Below are 15,721 nucleotides of genomic sequence, written 5' to 3' on the forward strand. Positions count from 1 at the left end.
ACAGCATAAATCGGCAAGAACTATACAGAGTACTAAAAGAAGTTGGTATATGTGCTAAATTAATAAGACTAATCAGAATGACAATGACAGAGACAAGAGCAAAAGTGAAGGTCCTTAGCAGAACAAGTGATAGCTTTGACTTTAATAAAGGTGTGAAGCAAGGGGTTAGACTCTCCACTGTCCTATTCAACATAGCCCTTCATAGTGCAATAAATAAAATCAACAAAAGAGGCACCATATTTGTGAAAACTAGCCAGATACGTGCATACGCTGATGACATTGCTATAGTAGGAAGAAATACCAATACACTCCTAGAAACATACCGGGCAATGCAAACAGAAGCCTTAAAAATTGGCCTCATAGTAAATGAAAACAAAACAAAATATATGGTAATGTCACAATCTGAGGCCAGAAGAACCCCTAAAAATCTAAACATCAATGGGAAATGCTTCAATGGAGTGTCCTCTTTTAACTACTTGGGAGCCCTAATAACAAATGATAACAGTATTGGAAAGGCTATAAGGGAAATAATACAAGCAGGAAACAGAGCTTACTTTGCAAATATGCAGCTTTTCAAAAATAGCCTTGTTACAAGAAAAACTAAACTGCTAATATATAAGTCCCTAGTCCGCCGAGTTATCACATACGGCTCAGAGGTATGGAAGTTGACATAACACGATAAAAATGCTCTAAGAAGCATTGAGCGGAAAATACTACTCAAAATCTATGGGCCAATAAGGGAGGAAGAAAGCTGGAGAATACGCTACAATGCCGAATTACAAGAGTTAATACAAGGCAGGGACATAGTAAAATTTGTGAAATCACAGCGAATACGATGGCTAGGAAACTTGGAGAGAATGGCAGAGGATAGAATTCCAAAGAAAATGGTGAACGGTATGATCCATTCAGTTAGGCGAAAAGGGAGACCTAGAAGAAGATGGATCGATTAGGTAATAATGGATATCAGCAATATGGGAGGCCGGGGGTGGAAAAGAGCAGCAAATAACCGAGAAGTGTGGAGGAAGATTGTTGAAGAAGCCAAGGCTCACCAAGGAAGAACGGAGGAGATGATGTTACGGTGTGGGGTACTTTTCGTGGATAATAAAGCGCTAAATTTCGAAGGTAATGAACAAATTTTACAGACGAGTGTTGTATTGTGTACAGATTGGAGGCGATTATTGTTTGTGAGACGGATCTTCACTAAGTAATGCAGCTTCTCTTTTTTTTTTTTTTTTTTTTTGGCTGCGAGATTTGGTTGAAAACATTCGGAATCTGTTGGGAGAGATCCTGGCATCGTTGAATATTCCTGTTTGAACCGCTATAGTTTCATGAACTTCCGCTCAGTGGCTGTTCTACACGTAGACTTCAAAATGTCGTCTGTAAAGGAGGACAGTACAAAGCACTGAGCTGTCATTGAGTTTCTTTTGACAGAAGACCAGAGCATCGCAGATCTTCGTAGGCACTTTGTCTACGGAGACCTGCGAGTGAACAAACGCACAGTGAATCGTTGGGCGAGGCGTTTGTCGCACAAACTTTTCCGATTTCTCGCCTGCCGGCGGGTCGCACATACCTATGACTGCTACAATTTTGGAAAGTGTGGACACTCTCATTCGAGGTGATCGACGAATCGCAATCAAACACTTCACTGCCCAACTGGACATCTCTGTTTGTAATGCTAACAGACTCGACCACTAGTTGGGGAACTGATAGGGGATCCTCGCCACCTAGCAGAAGACATAAAGAGCAACGATAGACCATCTGTTTGGCCCAATGAAGGAGGCAGTCCACGAGAAGCCAGATGATGGGGAGGATAATGATGCAGCAAGAACTTGACACCTACGTCAACCAGTAGATGGTACCATGCAAGTATACAATCCCGTCCAGTAAGATGGAGTAAGGCCGACGCATTTAACGGAGATTGTTTTGTAGCCAAAAGAGTGGGCAGTACCATGTTGTATTGGAATCCTGAAATAAAACCCGACCTGCTTTTAAAAGAAAAGCTTTGCATTACTTATTGAACGCTTCTCGTGTCGGCATGACAGTGCACATTGCATAAAGCAGCATCTATGAGGCAATGATTTGTAGACAATAACATTTCTGAAACGGATTGGTCTGCCTGTAAGACCAACGTGAAACTTGTAGAATACCTACGGGATGAGTTAGAACTTCGACTATCGATTGCAGCGTCCAACATGACTGCTCTCTTTGGTCTCGGCTCTTGAGTCAGAATGGACGTTACTTCTCCACAGACATTCAGGCAACGGACTGAATGTGCCCCCAGCCGAGTTCAAGCCATTATAAAGGTGAAGGTGGAAACACCGCCATATTAATATCCACCAACACGTGTCCGGTTACTTCCAATCAGACAGTGTATTTCTGACTGCAGAGCTCCAGACGTACGTTCGTTGGCAGAGCGGCGTGTAGGGGGACGTCGCAGCGGCAGGCGCCGTCCCGCGGCTCCAGCGCAGCTGGAGGCGACCCGGCCGAGCCTACGCCGCCCCCGCCGCCCTCGCCGCCCCCGCCGCCCTGCGCCACTGACGTTGCGGCTGGACCGCCCCCGCCTCCGCCGTGGCCGCCGACACCTGCGCACAACAGACAGCCCGCTCACCGCCGAGTCTATCGCCAGCCGCACGCATCTGCATAATCGCAACGGAAGCGATGCGGCGCCCCGGGGCGGTACAACTTGGCCCCCGCTTTCACCTGCGCAACTTGCTCGCGGCGCCAACTTCGCCGAAACAACGCGACGGCGCTGCGAAAACGGATGCGGCTTACAGCAGCGCCGATCTGCAGCGCCGGCGGTCTGAGGCGCGCTCCCAAGTCCGTAAGCAAGTTACAGCGGCTGCCTAACACCGCAACGGGCGTGAATTTAGGCGGACAGAATTAACGCGGCGCTGTACAAGGCTCTGCCAACAGACGCGGATCCGATGGTGTGGGAGAGACACTCTCCTAGGGGTCGTCAGCCCCCTCCCCCCCCCCCCCCAAACAGCATTTAAGTATTGTATTGAAAACAGTGTTAGATCGCAGACATTTATGTTATTTTAAGACCTGTTTCTAACTACTATATCATCATCAGGTGCAACCCTGGACAACCAACGACCACAAAGAAAGTACACTACTGGACATTAAAAATGCGATACCAAGAAGAAATGCAGATGAGAAACGGGTATTCATGGACAAGTATTTTATACTAGAACTGACATGTCATTACATTTTCACGCAATTGGGGTGCATAGATCCTGAGAATCAGTACTCAGAACAGCCACCTCTGGCCGTAATGACGGACTTGATACGCCTGGGCGGCTTCAACACGATACCACAGTCCATCAAGAGTAGTGACTGGAGTATTGTGACGAGTCAGTTGCTCGGCCCCCATTGACCAGATGTTTTCAGTTGCTGAGAGATCTGGCGAATGTGCCGGCCAGGGCAGCAGTCAAACAATTTCTGTATCCAGAAAGGCCCGTATAGGACCTGCAACATGTGGTCGTGCATTATCCTGCTGAAATGTAGGGTTTCGCAGGGATCGAATGAAGGGTAGAGCCACGGGTTGTAACATATCTGAAATGTAACGTCCACTGTTCAAAGTGCCGTCAGTGCGAACAAGAGGTGACCGAGACGTGTAACCAATGGCACCCCATACCATCACGCCGGGTGATACGCCAGTATGGCGATGACTAATACACGCTTCCAATGTGCGTTCACCGCGATGTCGCCAAACACAGATGCGAACATCATGATGATGTAAACAGAACCTGGAGTTATCCGAAAAAATGACGTTTTGCCATTCGTGCACCCAGGTTCGTCGTTGAGTACACCATCGGCGGCGCTCCTGTCTGTAATGCACCGTCAAGGGTAACCGCAGCCATGGTCTCCGAGCTGATAGTCGATGCTGCTGCAAACGTCGTCGAACTGTTCGAGCAGATGGTTGTTGTCATGCAAACGTCCCCATCTGTTGACTCAGGAATCGAGACGTGGCTGCACGATCCGTTACAGCCATGCGGATAAGATGCCTGTCATCTCGACAGCTAGTGATACGAGGCAGCTGGGATCCAGAACGGCGTTCCGTATTACCCTCCTGAACCCACCTATTCCATAATCGTCTAACAGTCATTGGATCTCGACCAACGCGATCAGGAATGTCGCGATACGATAAACCGAAATCACGATAGGCTACAATCCGACCTTTATCAAAGTCGGAAACGTGATGGTATGCATTTCTCCTGCTTACACGAGGCATCACAACAACGTTTCACCTGGCAACGCCGGTCAACTGCTGTTTGTGTATGAGAATTCGATTGGAAACTTTCCTCATGTCAGCACGTTGTAGGTGTCGCCACCGGCGCCAACCTTGTGTGAATGCTCTGAAAAGCTAATCATTTCCATATCACAGTATCTTCTTCCTGTCGGTTAAATTTCGCGTCTGTAGCACGTCATCTTCGTGGTGTAGCAATTTTAATGTCCAGTAGTGTACATACTGAAATGAAAAGGCTCTGAGCACTATGGGACTTAACCTCTGAGGTCATCAGTATACATACTGTCGGAGACGGAAACCCCAATTTGAAGCACTTGTGCTGGACATAATAAACAGCCCGAGCAAATATTCTTATGGTTTGTACGGTACATTACCTTTGAAACTTTATAATTTTATATCAAGTTAATTTTGTAAAATTCTTTTTAGATTTCCGTACCTAATCGGTAAACACAACACTCTTATACGATCACTTTGGTGTCTGTTTGCTAAGATTTCTTTTTGTAAGGAACGGTAGAATAATCACGTTAAAATCTATGTCACATGCTGAAGTCTACGCTCCCTTGGCAGTATAAAAAATTTGAACTCTACGTCAGTGCTATCAAAAGACACGAACATTTATGTTACATATTTTGACACTCACTTATCAAAACGTCTAATGTTCTTCCTGTCGACTTAGAATCATGCAATTCGCCTAGAAGCAAGGTTTCATTGTAAAAATGAAGGAAAGAATCCGAAAATGGTAAAGTTGTAACTAATGGTCACAAAAATATTTTTTGCCACTTATTGTCCGTCAGTGTGTCTGTCCGTTCGTCTTTTAAGACTTTTTTCTCAGGAACGAGTGAAAGTAATAAGCAAAAATTTGTATTAAATACTGACGTCTACTATCCCTTATCGGGAGAAATAATATAAGCTTCTAGGTCAATGCAGTCAAAAGATACGACCATTTGTCGCTCGTTTTGATGCTCCATAACTCACTCATAATAATCCTATAAATTAACTAATTATATACATAATGAAGTTCGTACGAAACCCTCATAGCGCTAGTCCTCCTCGCGTGTGCCCAGTTTTCTATTCCAGGAACTGGGCACTGAAGAAGCTGAAAGACTGTTAAACAACTGAAACTGGCAACGAATGCCGAAAAAACACAGACCGTGTGGGGGTATGCACAACTAGGGTCCTTTATTGCGGTTCAACAAGGTTTCCATGCAGAGTACGAAGATACCCTTCCGATACCTAGAGAATCAAGGCACGGAAAACAGCATTATTAAAGATAGGATCTGTAGCTAAGAGGTATGGTGTTGGACAATCAAGATCATCAGAGGAGACGGTCAATTTCATTTCAAGCCTACGAAAAGCGTCCCAAAATCAACTATCCAGGATGGCACTGAAGCTACAAAGCGTAGGAGGTGAAATCCGACAAAAAATATAAACCATTGCCGAAGACATTCTTCAGCACACCGAATTAGAAAACTTTCTGGCAAGGATTACGTTTCCGATGAGGAAATATTTCACTTCAGTGCAAAGATCAACACACAAAATTGTGAATTTATACATCTACAGTTATACTCCGGAAGCCACCCGACGGTGTGTGGCGGAGGGCACTTTACGTGTCACTGTTATTACCTCCCTGTCCTGGTCCAGTCGCGTATGGTTCGCGGAAGAACGACTGCCGGAAAGCCTCCGTGCGCGCTCTAATCTCTCTAATTTTACACTCGTGATCTCCTCGGAAGGTATAAGTAGGGGGAAGCAATATATTCGATACCTCATCCAGAAACGCACCCTCTCGAAACCTGGACAGCAAGCTACACCGCGATGCAGAGCGCCTCTCTTGCAGAGTCTGCCACTTGAGTTTGCTAAACATCTCCGTAACGCTATCTCGCTTACCAAATAACCCTGTGACGAAACGCGCCGCTCTTCTTTGGAACTTCTCTATCTCCTCTGTCAACCCGACCTGGTACGGATCCGACACTGATGAGCAATACTCAAGTATAGGTCGAACGAGTGTTTTGTAAGCCACTTCCTTTGTTGATGGACTACATTTTCTAAGGACTCTCCCAATGAATCTCAACCTGGCACCCGCCTTACCAACAATTAATTTTATATGATCATTCCACTTCAAATCGTTCCGCACGCATACTCCCGGATATTTTACAGAATCATACAATAAAGGATCCTTCTTTCTATGTATTCGCAATACATTACATTTGTCTATGTTAACGGTCAGTTGCCACTCCCTGCACCAAGTACGTATCCGCTGTAGATCTTCCTGCATTTCTAATGCTGAAACTTCTCTGTATACCCCAGCATCATCCGCGAAAAGCCGCATGGAACTGCCGACTCTATCTACTAGGTCATAATTTGGCGTAGTGAACACCCTCATGAGGTCATGGAGTGTCAATGAGAGATCTCAAAGGTCGACGTGCAGTGTGACTTAAAGGAGCATGAAATTATTTGACCACTTTTCTTCGCAGAGAGAACTGTCATTCATGGCCAAGAGTTTGTGTATATGATAAAGGCGTTATGAGGAACCAGCAGATTTGCCGTTGATATAACGTGACATCTAATGCGCCAATATGGCCCAAGATGGTCAATACCATAGCCTCTAAGATCACCTGACTTCATTCATCTGAATTTTTCTGTCTGTAGTTATCTCAGAAGTGGAGTGTAGAGGATGTGTAGGAATGAAGAATTTCAACACCGAGTGGTGAAGTCTTGTCAAAATTATCGAAATGATCGGGTGGTGGTGGAAAGAACTCGTAACTCACTACACAGACGAGTGACTTTAAAAGGTACAGGTGTACTACACACTGAGGTGGTAGAAGTCATGGGATAGCGATAGGTACATGTACACATGGCTGTAGTATTACGTACACAAGGCATAAGAGGGCAGTGTATTGGCGGAGCTGTCCTATGTACACAGGCGATTCATATGAAAATGCTTCCGACGTCATTATGACGGGACGACGGGAATTACCAGTCTTTGAATGCGGAATGGTGCTAGACGCATGGTATATTCCACTTCGGAAGCCGTCAGGGAATTCAATATTCCGAGATCTACTGTGTCAAGACTGTCTCGAGAATATCAAATTTCAGGCATTAACTCTTACCAAATACAAAGCAGTAGCCGAAAGCCTTAACAATCAAGAGCAGCGTCGTTTTCGTAGGGTTGCCAGTGCTAACAGGCAGGCAACGCTACGTGAAAAAACCGCCGAAATCAATATGGGACGTATGAAGAAAGTAACAGTTAAGATAGTGTGGTGAGATTTGGCGTTAATGGGCTATGGTAGCAAAGAACCGACGCAAGTGCGTTTGCTTACAGCACGATATTGCCTGCAGCGCCTCTACTTGGCTCTTGAACATATCGGTTGGGCCTTAGACGAATGAAAAACCGTGGCCTGGTCAGATGAGCCCCGATTTCAGTTGGTAAGAGCTGATGGTAGGATTTGATTGTGGTGCAGACTCTAGGAAACAATGGTCCCAAGTTGTCAACAAGCTACTGTGAAAGTTACTGGTGGCCTCATAATGGTGTGATCTGCTGTTACTTTGAATGAAATGGGTCCTATGAACCAACGGAACCGATGATTGACTGGAAATGGTTATGTTCGGCTCACTGGAGATCATTTGCAGCCATTCTTGATGTTCCCAAAGCATGAGGGAATATTTATGGATGACAATGCTGCATGCCACATGCAATGGGTTTGAAGAACATTTTGGGTAATTCGTGAGAATGACTTGGCCCTCTAGATCGCCAGATATGAATCCCATCGAACGTTTATCAGAATAATCGGGAGATGGAGATTCTGCGCCGGCAATAGTTTTCTAATTAGGGGTGGCTACTGAGGCAGCATGGGTCAGTGTTCCTTCAGGGACCTTCCAACGACTTGTTGAGATCATTCCACGCCGAGTTATGCGGTATGCAAAAGGAGATCCGACACGGTATTAAGAGACATACCATAGCTATTGTCACCTCATCGTAAATTGTAACGTGTTGAAGTACTATTGTATTTCTTGTCAAGGTAGACTGTGGCTGAAATTGGATTTCAGTTAGGGAAGATATTTAATCAGTAAATTTGTACTAATTAGTACATCATTTCTCAATTACATCACTGGTGGTTCGCAATCTAGTCAGCACCCAAAGAACAATATTTCGGCAAACGATCGCGTTGTCATCATCATATGCGCTAATGAACTGAGTGATGGGGGACCGGCGCCACGCTTTTGCCTCTTCCAGCTATCCTTCTGATCGACCCGCTCCATCGGCCGTCCGCGCCCAGCATTCGTAACACCACTCGTCCCGCCGACACAGTGTTCCGACCTAGATTCGCGCCTAGGTGCGCGTGCTGGGGCCATCTCTGCTATTCCTCCACTTGTACCCGAAGTCAGTTCGATGACTGGTATCTCTTTTCTCTTCTTGATCATCCTAATAAAAAGGATGTACCAAGTATCATAATTTATCAGCGGTTCCGTACTCGAATCTCAATACGTTCCGTAATAATGCATTCCCAGAACGCGGACGTCTGTGGCAGAGCCTTGATGTGGTCATAAACCATTCATGTAATTCCGTCAGGCAATGTTCTGCAGCTGCTGACTTCAAATATGTGTGAATGCCTAAGGGACCAAACTGCTGAGGTCATCGGTCCCTAGACTTACGCGCTACTTAAACTAACTAATGTAACTAATGCTAAGAACAACACACACCCACGCCCGAGGGAGGACTCGAAACTCCTGCAGGAGGGGCATCGCAATCCATGACATGGCGCCTCAAACCACACGGAAACTCGGCGCGGGCCTGACTTGTATCTGTTGTACACCTGCATTCGGTAATTCACCCGTGAACTATTTAGACATAAAGTGGAATGGGAGAAGCTGCAGAATTACATGCCACGACGTACTTCGTCGCGAGTTGATGTAACAAGTTTTATAGGTAGGTAAAGGTAAGACCTGTGGTGGAAGTAGGTGACCATACTGCCGGTAGAGTGCAGCCCGTCTATACTCCTTGGTATTGGGAGAGGGTGAGGTGGCGAGTACACTGCCCTGGCCGCCTTTTACACCAACAGGTTGAGTGGACAGGGAGGGACTGGAACATGGGAAAGTGCCCCCGCTAATCCGAGACTGAACCTAGGGTCTCCAGAGGCACACTCAAGTGCTCTACCCGCCGAACGACCATGGCCACAGAAGCAGCGTAGGTTTCTTCCCTTTGGTGTAGTGAATGGGAATTACTTACGAATGGGACCTTAAAAACACGACGTTAAAGTAGAAACGAAATCAAGTTACCTCTCTACTGAAGACACTGAAATACAATAGTCAAAGCAACTGGCACACTTGCCTAATATGGAGTATGGCTCCCGCGAGCACGCAGAAGTGACGCAAAACGACGTGGTGTGGACTCGACTAATGTCTGAAGTAGTGCTGGAGGGAACTGACACCAGGAATTCAGCACTGCTGTCCATAAATAGGTAAGAGTACAGTCAATAGAGATCTCTCCTGAACAGCACGTTGCAAGGCATCCCAGATATGCTCAATAATGTTCATGTCTGTGGAGTGTGGTGGCCAGCGGATGTGTTTAAACTCAGAAGAGTGTTCCTGGAGCCAATCTGTAGCAATTCTGGACGTGTGGAGTGTCGCATTGTCCTGCTGGAATTGACCAGGTCCTTCAGAATCCACAATGGGCACGAATGAATGCAGGTGATTAGACAGGATGTTTATTTACGTATCACCTGTCAGCGTCGTAAGTAGACGTATCAGGAGCCCCGTATCACTCCAACTGCACACGCCCCACATCATTAAAGAGTCTCCACCAGCTTGAACAGTCCGTTCCTGACTCGGAGGGCTCATGGATTCATGAGGTTGTCGCCATACCCGTACATGTTCATCCTCTCGACACAATCTGAAACGAGACTCGTCCGACCAGGCAACATGTGTCCAGCCATCAACAGTCAAATGTGAAGGGGCCCAGACGAGGAGTATAGCGTTGTGTCGTGGAGTCATCAAGGGTATACGAGTGAGCCTTCGGCTTCGAAAGCCCACATCGATGATGTTTCGATGAATGGTTTGCACGCTGACGTTTGTTCATGGTCCAGCATTGAAATCTGCAGCAATTTGCAGAAGGGCTGCAATTCTGTTACGTTGAACGGTTCTCTTCAGTCGTCATTGGTCCCGTTCTTCCAGGATCTTTTTCCGGCAGCATAAATGTCGGAGATTTGATGTTTTACCGGATTTCTGATATTCACGGTACACTAGTGAACTGGTCATACGGGAAAACCCACACTTCATCGCTACGTCAGAGATACTGTGTCCCATCGCTCGTGCGCTGACTATAGCACTACGTTCAAACTCACTTAAATCTTGATGACCTGCCATTGGAGCAGCAGTAACCAATCCAACAACTGCGTCAGACCCTTGATGCCTTATATAGGCGTTGCCTACCGCAGCGCCGTATTATGCCTACCTCTCTATTTTAACACGCATTTCTATACCAGTTTCTCTGGCGCTTCAGTGTATTTCGGAAACTACATATCTCATCAAAAAGATTTATAATTCCAGTTTATCTGCCCCAGAGAGGGACACCCAACGATACCACACTCTACCTGCCACCCCATCACGTGCATGTGTGGCAGAGGGCAACTTTGAAATCTTCAATGGGACCACCGTTTTTTATTGCGGATAACGATTCTACGATAAATTTACATACGTTTTGTTTAAAGCATTTTCTTCGTTTCGCCACAGATGGCGCTGTAATCGGATGAGTAAAAATGGGTACACAATTGTAATTTACAACATGCTACCGAATGGTACCTGAATATCCATTGGCACGCAGAACCACACCTCCATGCTGCGAAGGTAGGACATGCCAGTTTTTCATAACTTCTAATTGAAACCGCCATTCGCAGAGTTATACTCCTCGGATACATCGAATAGGGACCACTCGATGCGCCACCACGGCCGTGTAGTGAACTACTAAATATCATGACAGGCAGTCTGCTGCGACCACAGCTCACCTAGAAAGATAGAACAAATAGCGGCTCTAAACATTACAACACATGCGCAGTGTTTATTGCCTGCACACCTATCTATCATTTGGAGAACAGAAGTGCAAACTGACGATGAATGTTACTCCCACAGAAAAAAAATTGAAATGATCCTGATTTAAGGAGAATGTCGGAAAAATATTGATGCTGCTGTTGCCTTGTATGGAGAGCGTTTTCCAAAGAATGTTTGCCCTCGCTCGTTCTTTCACAAAGTTGTGAACGCATTTATGTCCGATGGCAGTGTACAGAGCGGCAAACGGAAACGAAGCAAATGTGTCACAGGAGAAGCTAATGAAGTATCTGTACTAGCAGCAATACGCCACAACCCACAGATACTCGCCCGACAATTACAACGCGATTCCGGTACCTTTGTAGTTAGTCTCGTCACAATATTGCATCGTCATATGTATCATGAATACCACGTGTCACTGCATCAACAATTTCATAGTGCCGATTCGCATAACCGGGCCGATTCCCATAACCGGGTAGTGGTTTGTGAACGAGCGCGTCAACAAATGCAAACGACTGCTATGTTCTGTGCGGGAGTGCTGTATTCCGATGAGTCTACATTCACAAATCATGGTAGTGTTAACCGGCATAACATGCATTACTGGAGTGTAGACAGTTCAACCTGGTTTTGGCAAGTTGACCATCAGTATCCTTAGACGGTTAAGGTATTGTGTGACATCGTGGGGAACGGACACATTGGACCGTATTTTATCGACAGCACGTTGAATGGACGCTAATATCGAACGTTTTTGGAACAGGAATTCCCGGTACTAGGCAGGATGTTGCCCTGGACGTTCCGCAACGTATGTGGTTTCAGCATTATTGTTGCTCGGCGCATTTCGCAACTGAAGCACGGGAGGTATTAGACCGTGTTTACACTTACTGGTGGCTCGGCAGAGGTGGCCCTATTAATTGGCCTGCTAAGCCGCCTGATTTGAAGTCGCCAGATTTATTTATGTGGGAATATTTAAAAGATAAGATGTACCAGGCCATGAAGACATGGTCATTTGGTTCAGAAACGTCAGTGCTGACATTCCCACAAATATGATTCTGACCAGTGTAAGGTTATTTAAAAAGCGGATCACTAAGTGTATTGAAGATATCGGCACTACGGTTGAACAATTACTAGAGTAGCGTCCGCTTTGAGCCACTGCCACGCTGGTGCGTCAACTAGTCTCCTGTTCGATGTGTAGGAGTAATACAACGCTGCGATTGGGGTTTCCAATTAGAAATTGTGAAGAAATTCTTCCAATCCATATGTGGCATACAGCAAACCAGTGCTTAACATTATTGGTTAACAACAGTCTTGGTTGCAATTATAGTTTTTTATTTGAAAGTAGCGAGGATGATTGCAGGTACTAGTAGATGAGAACAATGGCAGGAGGGTGTGCACAATGAGGAAATCAAAGAAAAACTGGGAATTAACTCTATAGATGTAGCAGTCAGGCCGAACAGGCTTAGATGGTGGGGTCATGTAACATGCATGGGAGAAGCAAGGTTACCCAAGAGACTCATGGGTTCAGCAGTAGAGGGTAGGAGGAGTCGGGGTAGACCAAGGAGAAGGTACCTGGATTCGGTTAAGAATGACTTTGAAGTAATAGGCTTAACATCAGAAGAGGCACCAATGCTAGCACTGAATAGGGGATCATGGAGGAATTTTATAAGGGGGACTATGCTCCAGACTGAAAGCTGAAAGGCATAATTAGTCTTAAATGATGATGATGATATTATTCGCCTTATTTAAGCATCTTAATTTGATATTTATTAGAAGGATCCTTTTGTCAGTGTAGCCAAAGGGCATCGTAGAATATATCAGGCCAACATCGCCTTCGTTAAACTGAGTAAAAACTTTTCTAGATGGACGCGAGTGACACCAAGACCTGCATAACGCGTTCCCGTTCACAGGAGCGTTACTCGTTAAACGAAGCCGATGTTGACCTGATATATTCGACGATGCCCTTTGGCTACACTGACTAAAGGATCCTTCTAAGAATTACCAAATTAAAATACCCTGAAGATGCCTAAATAAGTCGAAACGCGTAGTTGAAAAATAAAAACTAAAATTGCAACCAAGACTGTTGTTAACCAATACTAGAAGTTATGAAATACTGGCCTGTCCTACCCTCGTAGCATGGAGGTGTGGGTCCTATGTGCTACTTGATATCTAAGAGCCATTGAGTAGCGTATCGTAAGTTACAACTGTGTACCCATTTGCATTCCTCCGATTGCAGTGCCATCTGTGGCGAAACTAAGAAAATGCTTCAGACAAAACGTATGTAGTTTTCGCCTTAGAATAGTAATCTGCAATAAAAAACGGAGGTTTCTATGGAAGATTACAAAGTTGGACCCCGCCACCCACGCACAGCATGGGGTGACGGGTCCAGCGTGGTGTCGTTTGATGTCCCCCTCCGAGACAAATAAATGGGAATTACAACTTCTTTTGATGTGATGTGAAGTTTTCGAGATATTTCAGTGTCTGCAGTTCAAATGAACGCCATGTGTATACAGGGTGTTTCCGTAAGAGCGTGTAAAAATTTAACAAGACATACAGGATGCTCCACTTAACAATTTGAGGCAGGGAATCTGGGGTAGGACGAGCCAGCTTAAGGAGATAATAGGAATAAAATCACATTACTGTGTCCTTTTGTACCGGGTGATCAAAAAGTCAGTATAAATCTGAAAACTGAATAAATCACGGAATATTGTAGATAGAGAGGTACAAATTTAGACACATGCTTGGAATGACATGGGCTTTTGTTAGAACCAAAAAAATATAAAAGTTCACAAAATGTCCGACAGCTGCCGCTTCATGTGATCAAAATAGCAATAATTAGCATAACAAAGTAAGACAAAGCAAAGATGATGTTCCTTACAAGAAATGCTCAATATGCCCATTATCATTCCTCAACAATAGCTGTAGTCGAGGAATAATGTTGTGAACAGCACTGTAAAGCATGCCCGGAGTTATGGTGAGGCATTGGCGTCGGATGTTGTCTTTCAGCTTCCCTAGAGATGTCGGTCGATCACGATACACTTGCGACTTCAGATAACCCCAAAGCCAATAATCGCACGGACTGAGGTCTTGGGACCTGGGAGGCTAAGCATGACAAAAGTGGCGGCTGAGCACACGATCATCACCAAACGGCGCGCGCAAGAGATCTTTCACGCGTCTAGCAGTATAGGGTTTTTTTTTTTTTTTTGGTTTTAATGAAACCTCATGTCATTCCAAGCATGTGTGTCAATGTTTACCTCTCTATCTACATTATTCCGTGGTTTATTAAGTTTGAAAATTATACTGACTTTTTGATCACCCGGTATTTATATTAGTTAACTGCATATACCATCATTGACACAATGGCCGTACTATTTGTACTATATCTTATAAAATGCTCTGAAACTGACGGCCGTCAACCTCAACGTAAGCAGGACATCGGCGAACAAGTTTCTGACGCACCCTGACAACTATTCCTGGCGTGTTTCGAGTCGCATCACAGGCAGCCATAATTTTGGCTACTAGCTCCATTTACTGGCGTGTCATACATGACTGACTTTAGATGGACCCATAGGAAATAATCAAGGAAATTCAGGTCAGGTGGCCTCGCAGGCCATGGAATAGGACCGCCCCTTCCAATCTAGCTACCAGGAAATACTGTGCCGGTACTGTTCCGTCGTATTATACTGTAGTGTCCGAATAGCACTGAGTAATGAAAGGGTCTGTCCTTGATTCACAGCACGTACTGTCATGTGACAAGTAAAGTAAACAACACCTGCGTCATGAATTCCTAGTAGTCAGGCTCGTCTTACATGTTTCCTTCCAGTAAATAAAGAATGTACACGCAAATAAACACGTAAATAACAGCACACTGCGTGTAAACCTGTACCCATGATAGCTGTAAATCAGCTGAAAATCAGTGATGCTAGACAAAGTGGTGGACCAGTTTACTTCCATATCTCATTAAGCTGGCTTCTCCGATCCCAGGTTCCCTATCCCCATTTTTTCACGGACTTACGGGAGCACCCTGTATAAGGAAATGTGCTGAATGATTCGCTGCCTGGTAATCGCCCCACCCCAACCGCTAAGGATAGAAACTTGAGATTTGGAGAGAGCCTGTAGTCACTCTGCACCTTTCTGGTCAAATATACGTAGCAAAACTATCGTGAACACAACAAAGTAATTGTAAAGACATTATATAGTATAATGATTTTATTACTGAGAAGTTTCCAGTTTCCCACTATGGTGCTGTTGTATTGAACTATGATATTCAGCTTACATATTACAATGTTCGCAACTTGGAATCATGGCCAACAGTTATATTACAGAACGTCTGCAAGGAGAACTTCGTTTTCATCTAGATCACTAAATCAGGCGTAAATACACACATCAAACACGCTAGTAGGGACTGTATTGACTTGGATTAGTTGTCTAGGCATTAGT

At 45.1% G+C, this 15,721-nt stretch overlaps 1 protein-coding gene across 1 annotated transcript in view; it reads right to left on the reverse strand.

The window, feature by feature from the left end:
- Positions 1-8,576: 8,576 nt before the first annotated feature.
- The window catches only part of LOC126204268 (protein O-mannosyl-transferase TMTC2-like), a 176,885-nt gene continuing 169,740 nt past the window's right edge, over positions 8,577-15,721 (reverse strand). Inside the window, exon 11 of the mRNA XM_049938657.1 lies at positions 8,577-8,669. Coding sequence (XP_049794614.1) covers positions 8,577-8,669 — 93 coding nt within the window. The remainder of the gene's footprint in view (positions 8,670-15,721) is intronic.

Source organism: Schistocerca nitens, chromosome 9 (assembly GCF_023898315.1).
Source record: "Schistocerca nitens isolate TAMUIC-IGC-003100 chromosome 9, iqSchNite1.1, whole genome shotgun sequence".
Taxonomy (NCBI): Eukaryota; Metazoa; Arthropoda; class Insecta; order Orthoptera; family Acrididae; genus Schistocerca; species Schistocerca nitens.